At 39.8% G+C, this 22,776-nt stretch overlaps 1 protein-coding gene across 1 annotated transcript in view; it reads right to left on the bottom strand.

Annotated features, from left to right (window-relative positions):
• Window positions 1-22,776, bottom strand: part of EPHA6 (EPH receptor A6) — an 870,413-nt gene that overhangs the window by 18,019 nt on the left and 829,618 nt on the right. Inside the window, 1 exon segment of the mRNA XM_072721173.1 lies at window positions 13,290-13,439. Within this exon segment, the coding sequence (XP_072577274.1) occupies window positions 13,290-13,439 (150 nt within the window).

Genomic DNA, 22,776 nt, shown 5'->3' with positions numbered 1-22,776 from the left:
TCAAGACTGAGCTGAGATTAAGAGTTGGATGCTTAACTGACTAAGCCACCCACGTATCCCTTCATTGTCCTTGTTCTTAAGGGAAAAAAATTGGACTTGGAAAGGTTAGGAAAGTTGCCTAAATTTACACAGCATGGATGGCAGAGCTACCATTTCAATTAACTTCCATTAACTTCTAAAGTTTTCCTCTGACCATTCTCCAGAAACATATTTCAGTTCTCATAATAAAACTTCCTTTCCAATTTTTTATCAATTAACGTGACTGTAGGAGTGATTTTCATGTTACCTTTTGTCATAGCACCTAGTAATTGGACTTGTTTTTATTTGGATCTTAAATTTTATATTCTGGGTAAGTCAAACACCTATTAACTTCACAGTTTGCAAAATGGTATCTCAGACTGAACAGAGTCATTTCTGAATGCTTCTGAGTCTTGTACACATTTCTATTATTGCATCTATTACATTGTATTGTAACTCTTCATCTGCTTTTCTGCTTGAAAGCAGGAATTGTGTCTGTAGATTTTATATTCTCATCATTTAATATGGTGCCTGACCCATTAATAAGTATTATTGAACAAAATCAAAGTTATTAAGAAATTTTTCAATTTGTTTTGATAGAGCAGCAGATTCTTAGAAAACCTCAAGTTTTAAGCTACCCAAGATGGATTCAAAGAATGAGCATGGCAGCATTTGAAGTCCCCTCTGAAGGAAGTATTAGTCAAAACTTGGTGCATCCAGCAGCATTCTCCAAAATGATCTCTGTCTTTGGCTTGCTTGGACAATGAGCCTGTGGGACTGGGGCTTGCTATTCTCCAGGAGAGAAGCACTGGACTCAAACTCAGCTTTCTGTACGCCTAGTGGCGTCTTCCTCCTGTTGAGAGGGGTTCCTCTTTCCCAGTGCCTTCATGGTCCTTAGCTGACTTTCCTAGACAATTCTTGCAAATAATTAACACCCAAAGCAGACCACTTGGTGCGAAGTGAGTTGTTCATATTCTCTTTTGGCAAAAGGGCTCTCATAATTGTCCTCTAAAAGGAGAGAATGACAAGACAGTGTGGTCTCTTGTCTGGAACCTTTACCCATAATGAATTCAGCAGTGTTTCTGGTCCTAGCATGCTTTTTCTGTGGGGACAGTGGCCTTTTCTTCTTGTCGACCTCCGACTTTTACATTTCCTCAATTCTTTAACACGTGACCTTGTAAAATTTGTTGAGCCCTATACCATGTCAGGTGTCACACATGAAGGGTCCTTGTAGAATAATAGCAACAACAATAACAACAGTGACAATAACAGCTAACAATTTCTGAGAGCTCTTGGATACTTCCAGGTACCAGTTCTAAATGATTTACATGTATCAACTCTTTTAATCCTTATAATAACCCTATGAGGTAGATACCCTTGTTATCCCAATTTTACAGAGAAGGAATGTAAACACAGAGTGATTTAACTTGTCCAAGATCATACCCCTAAGAAGTCTGGCTTCGAGGGAGCCAAAAGAAGAGATTTAAGTGATATCCACAAAATGGTTAATAGAAAACATCTTTCAAATTGATTTTTAAATTTATTCATCCAAAGAGATATATATTAACCATTTAACATGTACTGTTGAGCATAGTATGTATAAGAGATAACAAATGGGCAAGAAATATCTGTCTTTGGGAAACATATAATTTAGTGAAGAAGCCAAGGGAGTTTAAATACGGTAAACGCCAGGTAGAACAGGGAGTTATGAGAGTATCTAGAAGGAGTGCCTAACCCTGCCTTGGGAAGGCTTCTCAGAGGAGGTGAGCTGCATCTTACAGAAAATGTACAAGGTAGGAGGGTCAATTGGACAGGGTGAAGAGAGGAGATGTGACCTGATCAGGGAACAAAAGTAGATTTGTGCAGCTAGAATAGAGTCTTCAGAGAGAAGGATGGTGAGATTTGAGGCTGGAAGGTTAAATAAAAATCATATTTCTCGGGACCTTGAATGATTTTGTATGCTACAAATGACTTTTTGCAAAGGGAAAGGGTTTTAGCAAGTAAATGACATTACATTTGCCTTTGGGAAGCTCACTCTGGCTTCACTGTGGAGAGTACGTTGGAGGGAGCGGGAGGTCAGGAAGGAGAGAGCAGGACGGCCTTAGTGGAGATAGCGGCTGTGGTATACAAGAAGTGGACCGATTTGGCAGAAACACAGGATAGGATTAACCCTATCCTGTTAGATGTGGCAGGACAGGTTTTTAAGTTGGCCAACCAGTAAAGACAGAGGCCACAAGAGAGGAAACAATTTTGGGGTTGGAGTGATGATGAGTTCAATTCCCTGTGAGCTTTCAGGTTTCAGATTCAAGTCACATATGTAACTTTGAGAGCTTATTATGTGCCAAGCTCTGGCCTAGGTGTTTAACGTAGCTCACTTTGTTTATGTATCAAATTACCTTATTATGTGAGTATGGTTATGCATATTTTATAGGTAAGAAAGTCAAAGCTCAAACTGATAAATAGGTTGGGTCAGTATTGCATAGCTAATAATTCCCTGAAAAACGGACAGATATTATCATCTTGATAGTGCCTGGATCATGGTAATGGTTGGGAACATCTGTCCTGAGTCTCAAGCCAGATCTGTGACTTATTCCACCATAATTAGATCCTGAGCCTCGTTTACCCTCTTGTACACGCCGGGCTGCACTCTCACCTTATGCTCAGCCTTCTCTGCAGGTTTTTAGATTTATCACCTACAGGACATAGAACTTCATGAGGTTGTCATGCAGATGCCTTAAATTTTTTTTTTGTTTGTTTTGTTCAAAACTTACCCCATTCTTCATTTGGGATTCCTGTCCTTTGCAAAGGGTACCACTCTTCTTCCAGTGACTCAAGGCAGAGATCAAGAAGCCATTTGGGTTTCTCTCTTCTCTGATGCTCAAAAGTAACTGAAGTTGTGCTGATTCTACCACCTTCATATATTTTAAATCTGCTCCATTTAAAATTATCCCTCCCTCCAAATAATTTATTTCCCATTTTGATAACAGTCTCCTAACTAGTCTACTTGTTTTCCTTTCCCTTCTTCAATCATATCCCACAGGGCACCTGAAGCAATCATGATGGGGAACTGTGATCCCATTCCTCCCACATCTGAAAATCTGCAGTGGCTCGCCATGAGCCCGGCTCTCAGTCCTCACCTCTGGCTTCATCCAGGCCTTTGCTCTGGCCACGACAAAACACTTGTACTCTTTCAGCTGGGTGAGTGGCCCCTCAAGAGCAGCAACTGTTTCTTTCTCCCATATGTTCCCAGCAATCTAGCACAATGCCTTGTCAAGTCAAAGTCCCCCCACCGCCCCTCCCAAAAAAACCCCAGAGCTTCAATGGTCATATATGTGATCTAGGAAAGCTGTATTTTACAGCAGCTTGAGAAAACCTATATTAACCTTTATCTTCATAAACATGTTTTTTTGTGAGCAGCTTTGTTTTATAGGTATTTTCTGATTCCTTAGTCAAGAACTGACAAGGAGCCAGAAGCATATGGGGTGCTTTGTCTAAAAGACTAATTGAGGTTTGTTGTTTTAGGATATGAAGGGGTGATAATTAACTAGAGAGAGTTTGGTAACAGTTTGGTTTATGATAGTTGTAGGCTGTCATCCTTTGGAGAAGAGTTATACAAGGTTAAACCCTTATTTAAAAATGCAAGAAGAAAATTAAAGTGAAAAAATATGAAAATGACTACAGTAATAATTTCCATGCAGAGGTAGAAGGAATTAGATTCTGTCAGAATTTATTATCTAAAACTTGGCTGGTTATTCTAAATAGATCGTACTGGTTGCCTGTCATTGACACCGCAATTTTTAGCAGCCTACAATCAACATAAGGCTCAGTTGGGGCACGTAGCAGACTGTTCTGCTCTTGCTGAATCTGATGAGTTTTCCAATTGTGTTGACAGTTTCTGAATCAAAGCAGGCAATGTGCACCTTTATTAAACCAGGCAAACAAGAAAGAAGTGGACAGTCAATATGAAGACGCTGAGACATCCCTGAACAATACCATTGAACAAGGACTGCTTGGGCTGTGCAGGGAATCACATTTTTGTTATAAGAGTACTAACTATCTCCAAAAGGAAGCACACTGAATTTAGTTATTCATACTTTCTTTTCAAAGAAACTGTCAAAATTTTGTTCTATTAAAACATACATTAGTAAGTAGAATGTGAAATGGTTTTATTTTTATCTTCTAAATATTAATCATGGGTTTATAGAAAACCTATAATCTCAGGTAGAATGGGGATGATGAAGCAAAGGGCCCCTGTATACACTTTCTTTTTGGAATATTGATTACTTATGTGTGTGTGTGTGTGTGTGTGTGTGAGTGTGTATGTATATTAGGATATTTGATTCATAATACAATAATTCTGAAAACACTGGTAATCTATTTTCCTGACATGCAATATAAAGGTTGTGTCTACATGGGAGAGGAAAAAAAAAGGTAGGAAAGACCTGGCTATATGTAAATAACATTTATAATCCTATACTGATTTTCTTATTCAATATTTTCAACATCCAGGATTTAAAATTCAGTGAAAGGCAATCAAAACCCAAAGGAAGTTCAGTGTATGGTAAGAAAAAAGAGTACAGAGCAATCAAAGAAGGTGGTACAGGCAGAAAACATTTTTTCAGAGGCTTGTTTGTAATTTGTAGATCATTAGGGTGTGAAAACCTAAGATTTCCTTTTAAACTTTAATATAAAAGACTTCTTAAAAGTCTGCAGCTAAGCAGTTCCCAAAGCTCACTTTTTGGAACTCACCATAGAATGTCAAGGACCTACTTAAAATGAAGAGTGCTCGTCTTCAGTAGGTTACCATCTCTGAGACTGCTGAATGTGTGGATAAAATGGGGAACAGTATGAAGTAGAGGATTCCCAGAGGTCAAAGGTTGTTGATGATAAGATCTGTCATTTGGAAAATCTTTTACCCCAAACAGGTGAAAGTCATACTTGTTGAGATAGATGACTAACACTCTATGTAACAATGCTTCAGTTTGTAAGTCATGGAAAAAACCTTCAGAAAGGAGTCACCTGAACCACATCAAAGTCCTAAACAGTCACTAATAAACTCATGAGTTGGGCAGATCTCAGTCTCCTCATTAACGAAGAACAGAGAACTGGACTCAGTGCGTGAGCTCGTACCTTGTAGCTCAAAAAGCTGAGTTTCTAGAGTCCCTGAAACTGAAGTCTTACTCTGCAGGAGCTTTGGTAACATCTCTACATCTTGGGTTTCCATAACCTCCAGGTCTAGATTTGGCCTTCACCAATCCAGACAGGGTCAGGCACTACGACTAAGAAGCTATGGAAATAAAGTTTATGAGTACAAAGAAGTGGGGGATTTTAAAATGTCCTCTTTGTACATGCTTCAAAGAGAGCAAAGATGGAATAAAAATGAGTTAAGAGCTCAAGATTGTAAATATATTTCAACATGTAAATATATTGAAAGTATAATTAATTTTTTATGAAAACATTACTGGCATGTGTACATTTTCTAGCTTTGTGGTCGTTTAGTTACAAAAAAAATTCCCTCAAAAATTACCCTGTGGTAGTAGCATATTGGTTATTGGTTTCCTCTACTTGGAATGTTACCATTTGAATTATTTACAATGATGATCGATTACCTTTTGTAATAATCTCTATTACTCTGGACTCCGTAGCAGACATGCATCATGCTAGTGTAATTAGTATGCATTTAATTAAAATGCTGCTATTGCCTATTTACCATTAGTTGGAGTTATTGAAAAATTGAGAAAAGGAAGGCCATTTTGACAATTGCTTTGGTATAGTACATATTCAAATAAATGCAAAAATTCCCTCAGTAATATGGAAAGGTTGAAATAATGGGAATGGGCCTTTAGCAATTTCCTGTATCTTACACAGATCATTACACCAGGACCATTACATAATAAAGAAGAGTTTGGAAAATCTAATCAGAGACAAAAATTGGAAATGACTGGACTCTCTGAGTCATAAAATCATACTACATTTCTAAGGTAAGTGGATTCTACACATCCACCGTTGTTGGCTGAAATACTGACCTATAATTGTCAAGGTTATAGAATTATGAGGACAAACAAGAAATAGGGTAAAAGGTTATATATATTTTCTTCCTTTATAAATTTTGAAAAAAGGAATCAATCCAGATAAGGTCAAGAGGTTCTTTTCAACCACATGACCTAACAAAAGAAACCTCTGAAGATAAACTCCAATTTTTTCTTCAGGTAAGCTTCAGAAAGCAATCTAAAGCAAAACTTACTATTCATTAAGAAGCTTTTGAAAACTAAGGAGACTAAATCCTATGGAAACACTGAGGCAGCATTATGTTTCCTAGTAAGCCTCCAACGAGATGCTCCCTATTACTGCTTCTCTTATTGGGGAAATGAACTGGCTTAGTAGCATATGCCTGAATGATACCACACCCAGGAGACATTTGGGCTTCAAATTGCTTCAAGGGTTTTTTTTTGTTGTTGTTGTTGTTTGTGTTTTTCTTTTTGTTTTGTTTTGTTTCGTTTTTAAACAGCAGCATGTCGAGGGAACAACAAAATGAAACAAAACAAAAGCCAAGCCTCTGATCTTGTGTTCTGATCATTAGTTCGAGTCAAGTCACCTCTCATTTATGTGGTGTTAGTTTTTTTCCCTACATATTAGCTCTGTGGGGATTGGGTTATTTGATGTTGCCTGCTGTTCATGTTTTGCTTCCATTTTCTTCTGCTAAGCACATTATACAGTGTAAGTGTTGGGAGAACCGCAGTGCCCTTGGTGTCATCTTTGGAACTTGCACGGCTCCTAGCATTACATTACACTCACATTGTACAATAAGCAACGATTATTTTAAACTTGAATGAAAATAACATAAAACATTACCCAGCAGTACCTTAAAAAAAGAAGAAAGAACGCTAAGGAACAGCAAGGAGCTGCACCCCTTCCACTTATCTGTGATATGTTTCTGGTAGTAGGCTAAATTTGTCCATCATTAGAGTTTGATTTTAAACTACTGCTTATATACTTTTGAGAAATGTAATAAATATGGTACATTTTATAAATCTTTAATACCAAGACACAGAACACTACAAAAAAAGATTTATAGTTCTAAACAACAGTGAGTCAATCTGCATTCTTTTGCTAATAGAGAACAACAAAAACACTTCTCTTGTGACAGAGCGGCATACATAATTAAAGATGCTTTCATTTCATTATGTAGAACCTCTGTGGTATAGACATTCCTTTGAAAATTAGACTTCTGCAGTATAGCTTCGAGGGTAAAGGCATGCACTTTGCAGTAAGCAGGGGGCTTGAACTTTGGTTCTACTATTAACTAGCTAGTAACCTTGGGTAAGTTATTTAAACTTTCTGGAAAGCCTCAGCTCTCTTATCTAGAAATGGGTAATAATAGTATTTATTTTTGATAATTATTTTGAAGATTAAATGAGCTAATAATCTAAAATACCGGGTTCATATTAAGCTCAGAAAATTCAAACTGTGATTATTACATTTGATTAAATACCTTCTATATACCACGTGTTTTTCTTTTTTTTTTTTTTTAAGATTTTAATTATTTATTCCTGAGAGACACACAGAGAGAGGTAGAGACACAGGCAGAGGGAGAAGCAGTTTCCCCACAGGGATCCTGATGTGGGACTGGATCTCAGGATCACGATCTGAGCCAAAGGCAGAGGCTCCACCACTGAGCCACTGAGGTGCCCCTATGGCAGGTGTTTTACATACATTATCTTTAATTCTTTTGAATCATGCAGTTGAATATTTCGAATTCTTTAATAGGCAACATCTCAGAAAGCTTAAACCACCCACCTAAGATAACACAGCCAGTGAATTGCAGAGCTGGGATTTGAACCTAGTTCTTTCTAGCCTAAAGCAGTGGCTCTTCACTGGCAGTGATTTTTGTACCCCATCTCTGACTGGGCAACGTCTGGGGACATTTTAGGTTGTCATGTCTGGGAAGGTGGTACTGACCTGTAGCAGGTAGAGGCTGGGGATACCTCAAAACATCCTACAATGCACAGGACAGCCCCCCCCATCCTACCCCCCCCCAACAAAGAATCACTCAGCCGAATATGTCAATTTTGTCAGTAGTTCTGAGGTTGAGAAATCTTGCTCCAAAGCTCTCATGATCTTGCCACTATACCAGTGCCTCACTGGAGTACAGTGATGCACGATGTTAATGCTTTGGTGCCCTGTGATACTGCCATAAATAAAGCTGATCTTGAAAATCATTTTATACCAAGAAAAGGACAAAATATTATACCTCTGGCAATACAGCTGCTTTCCTTTGGGGATTTCTCTCCACATTGTCTGTGGTTAAGGGGAAACTGCCGATCACAGTGCACCACCTGCCTCTGAAGGCACAGGCCGGCACACATGGCTAGCTGGGCCAATCCCAGTATTTATTTTCCTGGCCTGGTTTTGGTTCAGGTTTAGGGAGGACCCTGAAAGAGCCAACGGGAGTCTTCTCTGGGACGGGTATGTGAATTTTCACAGAGGAGAATGCTTTCATTCTCCTGAGGTTGCTGAGCCCTGGAGCATAAAGAATACAAGAAAGAAGACATCTGCAGTAGGAGAAAATGAGATCAATGGACCTAGGGAAGCACTCTGAAAACCCTGCAGGCTCCCTGGGATTCAGCATTGCTACCTTCTTAGTCCCATGAACGAATTTTTTTTTTTTTTAATTTTTACTTGTTTGGTTTGAGTTTCTGTCATTTCTAATAAAAAAAGCACTGTGTAATACAGTATGCATGCTTTTTTTTTGTAATATATTTAAAAAATATGTTCCATTCACAGTATTGTTTCTATTTTTTTAAAAAAAGAAGGCGTGAGGACTATCCTTGAGGAATGACCTATGCTACTTGGGGGCAGGACCAGCACTTGGAATATCAGAACTTCATCTCCTCATCTACACAGTGGCCTCCTTGGGAGCAGGAACTGGGTTTTCTAGGTCTCTATCCTGGCCCACATGCACAACTGGCCCAGTGACTGGCACATGTTTAATAAGTTACCGCTCAATAGCTAAGCAGATGGCACCCGCTCTTATGTGTGTTAGGCCTTTCATGGACTAGTCTTGTATACTCTTTCCTCAAATGTACAATACCACCGACCTTTGGGAAACTCATTATATTATTCACTAAAACAGAGTCTACAAACTCAGAATTGTTCATTGTAATAAAATACGCCATGGTCTACAGAAGAGAGAGGGACTATTTCATAAAAAATGATCTGAAATTTCCTAAACTCATCATCAAACATGTTAACATTCTGTGTTTAAGCCCACAGCTAAGTCAAACTCACCAAAATGTAGTAAAAATATATTCAAACAGAACATAGTCAGATTTTTATTGTCCAAAATATTAGTTTCCTTATTTAAAATGCACCTTGGCAAACAAAAGACTTTACTTTGGCCATACGAATGAGAAATGCAGAACAAATAGGGAATAACCAGTATTTGAAGAGGAGCAGCTGGGAAAGTTTTGATTAAGCTATTTCCGCTTCCAAACAGAAATTCTGGTTACAGGATCTGTCACAGATATGCTAGCTTCCAATGTGTTAAGCTAAACAGAATTTCAACTCTTTACAGCAGCAGTAAAAATAGTCACAAGATACATGGAGGATTTTAGCTCTTACCACTTTCCTCTGGTCTTGTATTGATCTGAGGACCTCAAAGAGCTTGAATGCCTCCCCCATCCAGGACTTTTTGTTTTCCTATTTTTGGATCCTTGCTTGAATACCATTTGGTAACCACCTAAAGACTATGAAAATCACCAGCTTCGTTTCTACCTGGTCCTCAAAAAAAAAAAAAAAAAAAAAAAAAAAATTCAAGCTCTGGATGGAGGGGGCATTCAGGGTCAGCCCTGTGCTATTGGCACTGGCAATCCTGAACAAAGGAGAATGGCTTCCATGCCGGGAGTCTGTTCCCGGCTACAGCAGCTTCTTCTGGTCCCAGATATAGTCTATGTGGCCAAATGAGGTTTAATAGACAGAATCATTCTCTAAATGGTCATCTTGGCCACAGATCATCAATATACGTGGCCAGAATGGCTGGGTAAGCTGTTGGGCAAGATCCGGGAAGGGAAGGGGTTGGCAACAGATTCTGGAACTCTCTGGGCAACAATTAGGTACGATTTACATGGTAGTCTATGTTGGAAATCACACACTTGGACACGCTGCCCTCAGACGCTGCTCTCCTCAAAAAAAAAAAAATCTGTCTTGTGGTGTGCTATCTGCTCTGCTCTATGGAAGTCCTATCTCCTTTTTGTCACCTCCAGAGAGACTCGGGAGTCCCCTAGATTTCAGAAAAGAACTGGAATCATTCCTCTGCTGACACAAGCATGATCATTTCTCCAGAGGTGATAAAAATCTTAGCTTATTATTGTCGAAAGGGATATTAAAAATCATCTAACCTAGTCCTTTTATTATTTTTATTGGTCATGAGGATGAGGCACTATTAAAATTAAGTGACTTTCATGGTTGAATTATAGTCTACATCATGATGGCCGTGGTTACTAAACTGGTGGTACAGTGTACCCTCGCTGGTAAGATGAGAACCCAGGGGGCAGGGGAAATAATGGAACTTCTCTTTATATGTATCTCATCCTACAATAAGAAAGATTATTTATAGGGGCACCTGGGTGGCTTAGTCAGTTGAGCACCTGCCTTTGCCTCAGGTCATGATCTTAGGGTCCTGGGATTGGTCATGGGATAAGGTCCCACCGTGGGCTCCCTGCTCAGGGAGCAGCCTGCTTCCCCCTCTCCTTCTGCCTGCTGCTCCCTTTGCTCATGCTCTCTAACAAATAAATAAATAAAATCTTTAAAAAATATTTATAAATGTTTAATAAGATAACCCATTATGACTTTTATGACCACGTAGAAATGACTTTTATGAATGTGTATACAGCCAAATACACATCTATGATGTACTCAAAATCAACCCCCTACCATTTTTCGCCCTCTTGTCACCCAAAGCAGTGATTATCATGTTGCATACTATATCTTTTACTTCTTTACTTTGTTATAGTCTGTCTCCCCTCTGCTGGAGTGTGAGCTCCATGAGGGCAAGACATCATGGCCCTAAGTGGGGAGCTACATGGACTGTAAACCAAACCACCAAGAAAGAAGCAGTTATTTCCTCTTCTCTCTTCCTTGCCCGTATCTTATTTTAGAAGCCTATTAGCGCGTCTTCTAAGATCACTGTCAAATCACTTACTATATGATTCTATGGAAATCATATTGCTTTTGTATGCCTCAGCTTCACAAGCAAGTTGGACTTGCGCTGGACTAGACAATCTTTTGGTTCTTTCCAGGTATAACATTTGTTCTCTGTTCTATTTAGTTCCTAGAACAGAGAAGGCACCCAATAAATATTTTTAAATGAATAAATGAATATGTTAGTACATTAGTACTGGTACATAACGTGCAAAGAAATATGCATATATTTCTGACATAGCTGTGGATGCTCAAGGACTTTTTACTGGTAAGGGTATATTATTTATAATGTTTGGAGCCTATAAGTTAGGCATTTTATATTTGAAGTCCACCAGGGGAACTGGTTAAAGGGTTAAATGGGGTACTAACGAAGGAGGGCACTTGAAGTGAAGGCTCTTCTGTGCAGTGAAGTCTGTAACTCATTGGGAAAAGGATTTTTTATTTTGGAGATTTGTTTGAATGGCCTATTTTAGTCAAGAGAAAGTAGGACAAGTAGAAAGGCATTATTTTGGGCTTATAGTAGAGCAGGAACTATGGTGACTGAACCCAGGGCTTCCATTACCTTGGATAACAGGTTTAAAAAAATAATCCCCTTTAGGGATTAATGGGGAAAATTTCTGTTTCTGAGATTCAACTTTAAAAGGGGCTGGAGAGGCAGTCACAAGTTGTCCCAAACAAGGCCCCATGGAAGGAAAGAGCAATGAGGTCCTTCAAATAAACTTCCCTGAAGAATAGTAGAATCTAGGCAAATGAGCTGGATCCAGAAGTCTAAGTTTTGGAATTAGATGTAGAGGTTTCAGGTTATGGAGTACTCTATACTTAAGGGCAGATGCTCCGCAGGACCTAGCCACATGGGATCTGTGTTTTGATGATGTGCTTTGGAGAACAATGATTGAATAGTGTTTATGACCTCAAACCTGCCACCACATAGGTTTCTAGACCGGGCATTCTCCACAGAATTCTCAACAGGCCCCCACACAACTGAGTGGGACTCAGCTTCAAAGGTAACACTGTGTGCCAGGGAGAAACAATAGCCATGGTGAACTAACCAAAGCCCAGTCTTCTCTATTCCTGGTTATAAATTTTATTTGCTACTTGAAGTCCTTTAGATACTTGGACAGCTTGAGGCTGGGATGGAATAATGAATGAGGTGTGAGGTACGGAGAGACTGCCCAGGCAATGGACTGGAAAAAAGCAAAAAGAAATTTGAAAATAGTTTTACTCTGAGTGTGGTTAGGGATTTTCTATAGTTACATTATCTTTTTTGTTTTGTTTTGTTTTGTTTTAAACCTGTGAACATGCAGAATCACATTAGAGGTGATTTCCCATTAACATTGTTTCCGAAACCATTACGTACTTTGAGGAAGACACATGAGTGGACAAAGTCCAAGTTCTGAGATGAGAAAGCATGAAATTAAAACACAGTTTCAGTTCTGCCAGCATACGGATTTGCACTGTCAGGGTACTTACATTTTCTGGCTACTTGTTCTTTATCTTTTGGAGGTCATGGAGATCAAATGGTTGTTAACTTTCCTGTCGTATAATGTTATTAATCACCAAAGTAATTTTTATAGGTAAAACAGAAATGAAAGAAATTGCATAAAGGATCCCATATCTCCAAAGAACCATACCGAATGTCATAAGTACCTAAGAGCACTTGCTTTTTTTTCTTCTAAGTAATATTTAGTTTAAATTAATTTGCTCTTTACAGTGGCGCATTACACTGCCCTCAGGAAGAAAGGAAAGGTAAACATTATGCTTGGCTTTTTGTTACTTGTAGGTCAAGACTTGCAATAGCACAGCCATGCTGCATTAGAGCAATGCGGGTAGGAGTCTCAGATGTAAGGGGTGCATCAGGTATTCACATGACAAAGCCCATCAGCTGGCAGCCCTAGGACACCCAGGATAGCTCAGAGTGAAAGGTTAGTTAGCTTCTCTAACTCAGCCACAGACCCTCAACAGCTCTCAGGGAGATAAGGGCTAATCTGGGTGAGACCAAAGACGTATTTACTCCTCAGTGCTAATGTGTTTCTACTCACAAAAATGGCAATTTGACTATTGGTGGCACTTACATCTTGGTTAGACATTTCCCAATAAGGTCTCTCTCCATAGGACATGACCTCCCACATGACAATGCCATAGCTCCAAGCGTCGCTTGCTGAGGAGAATTTTCTGTAGGCAATAGCTTCTGGGGCTGTCCACCTTATGGGGATTTTTCCACCCTGGAAAACAAATTGGGAGATTTCTCAGCTGGCTCACAAGTGTATTAAAAAATGAAGCGGCAGTCCGGTTAAATAACTTTTGTTAGGCTCTAAACACTGCACAATAGCATGGGCATTTTAAATAAAACTAAGAGAACCAGAGTAATGTTAAATGTCAGATATTTTTTCCTATAATAATCATTCAGTGTAAACAACTTTAATGGGAAATAAGTCACACTTCAGGACTACTTTATTTCATTCACTGGAGAAATTTATTTTCACTTTAGATTCACACAATTAAACTCACTATCACGTCATTTGAAGAAAGTTCTGGGTTATAGAACATTAAATACCATTCAACATTCATTAAACATTGTATTGTGTGTAAATAATAACGATAATAAGTTCTCACTTAATTGAAGATAAATGGTTAAATACAGAACTGAGACATTCCCTGCCATTCAATGTTTATCAAAGCTTTCCTTCTTTCCTTTTTATCTATGATCACATTCATTTTGAACTTAAAAATCCTTTCACATTATATAAGAGCACCTGAGAAGGATTAATTTTTTTTCAGAACCCTTGAGGCTGGTTTATATTCTTGCTCTTCAGTGTTCAAGTTCACATTCGAGCGGACTAGAGAGATGAACCTGCGTGAATTTAGATTGCTCAGGCATTTAAGTCCGCTTATTGTGTCGCACTTATTTTTTTTAATCAACATTCATTACATTGTATGTCCCGAAACACTGCAGAAGTCCCTTTTATACGGTAATGACAAGAATGAAACCATCCGTCCATTGGATTTACAGTCTCGGATCTCGGCGGCGGGGCCGGGCGAGCGCAGCCGGAGGGCAGGCCCGCGCGGCGCCACCAGGGGGCGGCCGAGGACAGGGCGCCCGCCGCGCTCCGCTCCGCGCAGCCGCGCTCCGCTCCGCGCAGGGGCAGCCGCCGCCCGTCTCCAAGCCGCGACTCCCGCCGGGTGTGTCCTCGGACCCGCCCCGCCCCTCGGCTCCCGCCCCCCCCCCCCCCCCACGGCGCCGACGCGCGTTCTTTGGCCCTTGAGGAAGTGGGGCCTGACACCTCTGTTTATTTTATTATTTTTTAAATTTTATTTGTTTATTCACGAGAGACAGAGAGAGAGAGAGAGACAGAGGCCAAGACAAGGGAGCAGCAGGCTCCTGCGGGGACCCGGGGTCATGCCCGGAGAACCACTGAGCCCCTGCGGCCCTGTCTTAAAGGTCAAGCCATTAATCGAGTAAACACAACTTTTCTTTTTTCTTTTTTTTTTTTAAGTAATCTAAGCATTTACTTGAAGAGAAAACCGACTCATCCGAACTGGGAATAATTGGGTTTCAGGAGGCAAATGAGAGCATTAATGGAATCTTCATTTTAAGGACCTGTGGCAAGAACCTTGGGGATAAATACCTTGAATTCAATCCCGATTTTACAGGCGAGCGACTGAATCCAGGGTTTAGAGGTTTAGGGATTCCTCTCCACATTATTAAATACATTATGTCTACTAATGTTATAATTATTGATATAAAGCTGCAAATACTTCACCGTGGGGGAAAAGCTGGGCCCAACGAAGTTTAATATTTTGACACTGAGCATGTATGGCCATATATCATAGCAGTATCGTGGAAGGAAGCCAGAAGCCTGACGTCTGGGGCGTTCACGCTTCATGACAGTACCAAATTAAGGCCAGGAAATTTAAATTTACGAAGTTGGTGATAGTAGTTTAAGAAGGTGATGGGTGGGGGAAGGGTGTTGCAAGAGGAGGATTCATTTCTAAGCCCAGAGTAGAGTGGCCAGATAAAATATAGGACCCACGCTTAGGTTAGGATTTCAGGTAAATGACATACTTTTTTTTTTTTAAGTCTAAGTATATCCCCATAAAGGAATATACTTTGTGTATGTGTGTGTGTCAGTATGTCCCAAATATTGCATGAGACACTTACACTAAAAAGAAATTCACTGTTTATCTGCAATTCAAATTTAATTGGGCATCCTCTATATTTACTAAACCAAGCAACTCTATCACATAACATTTAAAAAAATCACAAATGGAAATATTATAAATAATCCAACACAACATTAAACTAGTATTCTGAAAAACAACAACAACAACTAGTTGGTATTCATTTCCGGAAGGGACAAGGACACTCTAACTTGTTTCTGTGCACCAGGACTACAACAGCCTCTTTTTTTTTTTTTTTTAACAGCCTCTCTTTTAGGGCATGTTTGTGGCTAAAGCACCTTGGTCTTGTGGCTCTGCATTTTGAAGTCCCTAAACCAGGCTCAGGTTTGTTCCAAATATGGAAGCCACACTTCCAGAGAATACAGACCAAATCTGTAGAGTTGACTTCAGAACAGATCCAAGAGCAGCAGTCTCCTTTGACATTTCAATCTTTCTTCAGAAAGATTCTGTCAAATCTTTCTCTGTCAAATCTTTCTCTGTCTCTCTGGCAAACAATGCATATGAGTGTGAACTGCTAATCTGCTGGAACTGCGCCTTTGCTAGATCTTTGTGAGTTCTATCAAGACAGGCTAAAACATGTAGCGAAGGTGCATTCACTTATCAATGATATACCATATAAATGATTCACATGTAAATTTGTATTTCACATAAGTTGATACCACATGTAAACAATAACTTTTTCCCTTTCCTTTCTAAGATTCAATTTTTTTTTCCTTCGAGAAGATATTACAGAAAATTTGATTAATAGCATTGCTATCTGTTACAGACCGATTTGTGTTTCCTCAAAATTCGTATTTTGAGGCCCTAAGCCCCAGTGTGACTGTATTTGGTGATAGGGCCTTTTTAAGAGGTCATCAAAGTTACATGAGGTCATAATGGCGGGCCCTACTCCAATAAGGCTGCTGTCCTTGTAAAATGAAGAGACACCAGACGTGTACAGGTACAGAGTAAAGGCATATGTGAGGATGCAGCGAGAAGATGGACATCTGCAAGCCAAGGAGAGGCTGGTCAGGAGAAGCCAACACTGCCAGCACTCAGATTTCAGATGTCCAGTCTACAGAACTGTGAAAGACAAGTTTTTATTGCTGGAGCCACCCAGTCTCTGGTATTTTGTTATGGCAGCCCTAGCAGACTAGCACCACCCTAGCACCACCGTTATAAAAAAAAAAAAAAAAAGTTTTTCCTAGGATGTGCCACATTGCAAAATGGACCGTAAATCTTTATTTCAAATTCTATTCCAAGTATCATCTTGAAATGGGAAGTGTGAGCTAGAATAAATCTTAAAGACGAAAAACTGTCACAGTAGTTTTAATGTAGGAGATATAATTCTAATTAATAAAAATGAATGGTAATACGAACTTGACCGTATGAACAGACTTCGATAATTCTGAGCATATATGGGATGGAGATAAGGAAGCTTTTGATTTTTTTTTTTTTTTTTTTTAGTGGGAAGATATAGACTGAATTATAGTTGATCTCTTAAGTGCAAGATTAGGCTGAAAGAAAGAGGTCCTTATGATCTCCACACGGTCTCTATCCCCCTTCCTGTTTTAGAGGAAACAAAGATGCTTAGTCTTTTTCCTTTTTTTTTTTTTTTTTTAAATTGAATGGACCAACAATCATTTGTGGCTTAATCTCAGCTACTTATTTTGCCTGTGATCCTGAATCATAGAGGTGGTGCACTTAGTGACTTTTTTCTCAAAGCATTAATTACCAGATGTGTGTTTTAGGTTTCAGGAATAAAAAGAGTACTTTAGGTTTCAAATCACAATCCCCGGAACATTACATGTTGCTTTACCATATGTTTATGAGGAAAAAAAAAAGTTACCAATGATGCTAATCAAAATGACTGAAAGTAACTCAAAAGACTTCTTGCTTCTTGGCACTTCTCTTGTGCGGCAACAAAGGGGGAACAACCAGTAAGGAAGCCAGCTGCATCTGGATGGCTACTGAAAAGAATGTTAGCAGCCTCTTTTTCCTGTTTTTAAGTCCTACTCAGAGCTTGTCTAAAGTGGGGTCACAGCAGAAAAAGTGCTGAAGAAGCCCCCAGGAACCCTGTGTACCTAGAAACCCTCCAGCCCCTGAGGGGAGGTGCATTATTGTCATATTTAACATCTGAGGTTTAGAACCTGAGCCTCTAATCTTCAGTGGGGGAGACAATCAATTGAAACACACTAAGGTTACAGAGGCTTAATACTGAAACAAAAAAGAAAACTTCCACTGAGAAATAAGAACACAAGTCTTTCTCCATTTCTCGTTCACTGGATTCGATGGTTATCTTACAGGCAAATGGTTTGAAAAGACAACCATCTGCCTTCGGACTTTTTCTTTTTTCCCTGATTTATCTCTGTGGTACCCAGACTTCAAGGGATAGAAGAATTGCACTACAGAAAATGTATATACCATGCATAAAGATCAATTTAAGAAGTTTCTAGTGACAATTTTAACTAAATATTTTTTCTTTATGAGCTGCAAATTCTAAATGGAGTGAAATTCTTCTACAATCCCTTGTGTGACCTGGCCTAGTCTGAACTCTTGAGTCTATTTCAGATCTGAAAAATGAGGGATTTGAATTAAGGATCATAAAATAATAAACTACAGTGAGTTTTAATATTTGCCTACAGTTTCTTGGCTCCCATTAAATTGAGTAGACAGGCCATAGGAGTTGGTGCCTGGTCCATGTAAATAGGTGGCTTGGTGACCAACAGTAGGGAAGACAAGCACGCTCTTGTTTCACATCCCAGGCTAATAAGAAATGGTCACAGTAATCATCTTGAGCAGTAAGGAAGAGTTAAAACGACTTCATCCCTTTTAGTTTAAGAAGGCAACGGTATGAAAATATGTATTAGAAAGACATGAAACTGTGAGAGACTCAACTCTAGGAAACAAACCAAGGGTCGCTGGAGGGGAGGGGGGGGCGGGGGTGAAGGAAGACACACAATGTGATGGGCACCTGGTGTTGTATGCAACTGGTGGAGGGTTGAAAACCACATCTGAAACTAATGATGTACTATGTATGCTGATAAACTGAATCTAAATGAAAAAATTAAAAAAAAAAAAGATATGAACCCAGCACGTTGACTTTTTCTCCTTTTTTTGCTTTTGACTCTTAATGGGTTAAAATACACCTAACGAACAACCACTGGTTATTTGGAAAACTCCTTATGTGGACACTTACTGATGTCTGATGAAAGAGGTGTTAGGTTTACTGAGAGATCATTTTACAGTAAGATTTCTCGTCGGTGGGATGATGTGTGGCAGTGCTGGTGTGGCTGGTGGAGGAATCAGCACTCTGAGATCTGCCCTAATTCAGCCTGGGCCCTGTCAAGTCAGAGTGAGTCTCAGAGATTCTCACACACACGCTAGTTACAGATGACAGAACGAATTCATTCTGTAGTCACATGGGAGAAATCTGCTTCTAGATCCCTAGATAACATTAGTAGGTGGATTAAATGAGATTGTATACATGAAGTGCTACTTAGCTGCCACCATATGGGAGGCACTCAGGAAATGTTGCTTGTCTCAATTTACGCCCTTAAAATGTCTCTTTTTTTTTCAGACCCGCTTGGCAACTCCAGCCCATATCAGCATCCCAGTTTTCTCCTAGAGTCACTAGCCCACCCCCTATAGTGATCTTCTCACAGAAGAGCTTTGAGGAGCCAGAGGCAACAAATGGATTGTCGGTAGACAAGCTCTGAGTCAGTTCCTATAATTCAGACTCGTCTTATCCAGGTTGAGGAAATCTGTCTGCTTTGGTGCAGCGAGTTCTGTTCTATGCCTACCTTCCTGCCATGGCACGACCAGCGCCCTCCCGAGACCGAAGACATTATTTCACACATCTGCTTCTTTCGTGAGTATGAAAGAAGAATGAAGAATGTTCGTCTGTCATCCAAGAACATTATCTGTGGTTAGATGTTGGCAGCCAGATTTCTGCCTACAGCTGGATCTGCCTGATAATGATTCTCCAAGTAAATCCTGCCTTTCCCTGAGTGTTTCTCTTCTCTTCGTTGGTGGGGTTTGATACAGTGGTAAGTTACAAACTTCCCCTCCTCACTAATAATGCACCCATAGAAACACACACACACACGTTTGCACCAGCATCATGTGATTTGTAGATGCCAGGTTGAGACACTATGGCTGCAAGCAGAAGATTCTTTTTGCATAGTACTCTAACAATATAAGTCACTGGTTCTTAACCAATTTTTATAGGCTGATAGGGGCTGTAGAAATTTATGGTCAGTAGCATTGTCTTAGGCCACTAACATGAAACAACCACGTTTACACCTTTATATAAGACAAAGGTGTCCTCACAGTTGTTTCTCATTCCAGGCTTTCACTTCTTGTGCCAAGGACCTTTGTGTAGGTGTTCCCTGAGGTCTCGCAGGGTTTTGGATGTTACTGACTCCATAGCTGACCAGCTGTTTAGCTTTGGGCTGAACTGGGCCTACAGGTAAAGCTTTCCATGGCTAAGTTTGTTGTTTTTTGTTTTCTTTTTTCCCTCGTGTCTCTAAATGCCATGAAACAGGGTGTGGGCTCTCCAGAGTAGCATTGCTCCACTCCACTATCTCGCTGAATCTTCCTCAAACACACTTGCCCTATTTCCATTTTCCTCCTGGCTCCTGTGGGCATTGCTGTTCCCTTCCCCGACTTGAACTTCAACCCAACCTCCCTGTTCTGATTATGAAATGAACAGTGATCTACTTTGGAAATTTACTTAGACTCTATTTTTCATAAAGAACAGAACCAGATGAGAAACGATTCCAAATAAACATGAAGAGCTAACTCACCAGCTTTGTTTTCTACTCTCTAAAAAACATCCCTGACCACGGGAGGAAAGACTTTCTGGTTCTTGTCTCCTCACATTATCTACCTGGAAATACACTACATTTTTATTCATTGTCTAAATGCATCAACGGCTCCGTGAATGCTAATTTTTTGTTCCTGTAATAAAACGGTGCTTATCGTGCTATTCAAAGCCTCAAGAATTAGAATCCTTTTTCACCTGCTTCCTCTTAAATTGCTCCTGAAAATAATTCATTGCCACCTATTTCTCAGTGCTTCCTTTCGATGGGAACCTAGGTGCTACATCATTAAGTGAATAACACGGTTCTGGGGGACATTTGTTAAATTAGATTTTCTATGCCATCCTACACGGCAGGATGAAGTAGGATACAATGTTACTGTAACGAGCTAGAATCAAACATATACATTATTATGAGGATTGCCATTGTGTCTGAGTGCAGACAACTTAAACACCACTGACTGTAGAGGTAATTATTTTTTTTTCTTCAAAACAAGCTATCATTCATTATAGTTTTGTGAATACACTGTACGGTGAGGTCCAAAGGGGAGAGTGGATATTAATTGAGTGAAAAATCCTATTCCTACCCTTCCTGGGGTAGGTATAGGGTAGCACTTTACCCTATATCTTTCTCCACTTGTCCCCGACTCTTAATTTTTTCTTTTTAATCCCGCTATACGGAAGACTAGCTACAGCTCTGCTCTCTCCTAAGTGCATTTTAACAAAACTTTCTTAAGCTTCTCACCTATACTTTTTATGGCAAAGACCTATGAACACAGAAGAAACAGTTCTAAAAAATGCACCATGGGTAGTAAAAGATCACTAGGGGCCATTGATACTGAGATATTTGATCATTAAATGCTAATATGATATATAACACAACACAAATGTCTACAAGGCATTTTTATCTGAATGGCCTCAAATGTATACCACTAAAGAGTGAATACTTTGCTCTCTTATCAGGTTGCCCTGTAAGAATAATACTAACAACAAGCATTAATCCTTATGCCATCTATCTACTTCCATAATCCAATGCTATGTATTTGCGGAAAAATTCAGATCCTGTCGTCATTAGGGAAGGAGACTACATAAAATGAGAAATGTCTACTTTTAAAAAAAGATTTCATTTACTTATTTGACAGAAAGATAGAGCTAGCACAAGCAGGGGTGTGGCAGAGGGAGAGGGAGAAGCAGACTCCCCAGTGAGCAGGGAGAATGATGAGGGGCTCAATTCCAGGATCACGACCTCAGCCGACTGAGATACCAGGCATCCCAGGTATGTCTTTTTATGAGTATTATTTAAAACTCTTGTTTGAAAACAAATATTCAAAAAGGACAGAGAAAGTGTACAGGACTCAGGGGCATACAGAGTGATTTTCATAAACCTGAGGGTGTTTACCTTGGAAGAAGAATGTGCACTATTGGGAGAGAAAGCGACTGTGCAACCCAATGTGTGGCTGCTAATCCCTATTGTGTGTGTGTGTGTTATCTTGGACAAATTACAGTCTCTGTAAACTGAGGGGTAATGGTTAGATGGTACGATCTTGCAGCTCCTGTGAAGGTTTAACATTCTATGTTTCGTTAGGACGCCAACACCCTAGTGAGTTAAAGCAGAAGGAACAACCACCACTTCTGTCTTAGGAAACACAGACCAAAAGGGTCAATGCTGAGCTCAAGTTGCCTCCTCCATCATTATTACACCCACAGGCACTTTATACATTAAATCAGACTCTGTGACAGACCCACAGTGCTGTGACCAGATGTATCTGAGAAGCATGTCCTCTCTTGCAGCTGTCTCATCAAGGGCTGTGATACATCAGTCAGAGCAGCACTGTGACCTCAAATTACCCATTGTCAAAAAGGCGAGCTCTGAGTGTACGGAGGGGAGACAAGATGACATAATGACATCTTTAGAGGCAGCCTGTTTGGGGCCAGCCACTCAACAGAGGAGAGGCACAATCTTCCAAAAAACTGAGGAAAGGACGGGGCTCAGGAGCTCACATCCAAAGGCCGGTAAGAACTTGAGAAGAGTCTAGAAGTACCTGGACTTGGAAATACCAAAAAAAAAAAAAAAAGGTTTATACAGATCAATCTATTTAGAAACTAGACTTAGTTGGAAAGAATTATTAAAATGTTAGTATTCTGAATAAGTTTGAAATTTGTGATAAACTGAGTACCATATAGAGGACAGTTTTCTTCTATCCTCAGCATCTTAGTTGAGGAAATCTGCACCGTCAAACCTCTGTTCATTATTCCAGCATGGGATGCTGTCTTGTTAACGTTTTCTTTAGCTCCTTTTTGGTTCAGGACTAAACTGATTGCTCCTCTTACGCCTGCCCATGATACCCACTGTTGGCCTCGCTCGTTTGGCACCTAGGATCATGTACCTTCTATGTACTATTACCTAGCTCTTTAAAATGTGGATGTACTGTCTCCCCATAAAGGTTATAAAGGTCTTGGAGGCCTTTGATTCTTCTTTGTAATCTACTTTACGGCATTTAGCATGGTGCTATGAGTATAACAGAATTTAACAATTATTTGCTGAGGGGATGACTGGATGAGATGAATTAGACAAATGA

This window comes from Vulpes vulpes, chromosome 1 (genome assembly GCF_048418805.1).
Source record: "Vulpes vulpes isolate BD-2025 chromosome 1, VulVul3, whole genome shotgun sequence".
In the NCBI taxonomy this organism is placed as follows: Eukaryota; Metazoa; Chordata; class Mammalia; order Carnivora; family Canidae; genus Vulpes; species Vulpes vulpes.
The sequence above is the reverse complement of the archived record's forward strand: the minus strand, read 5'-3'. Positions and strand labels throughout refer to the sequence as shown.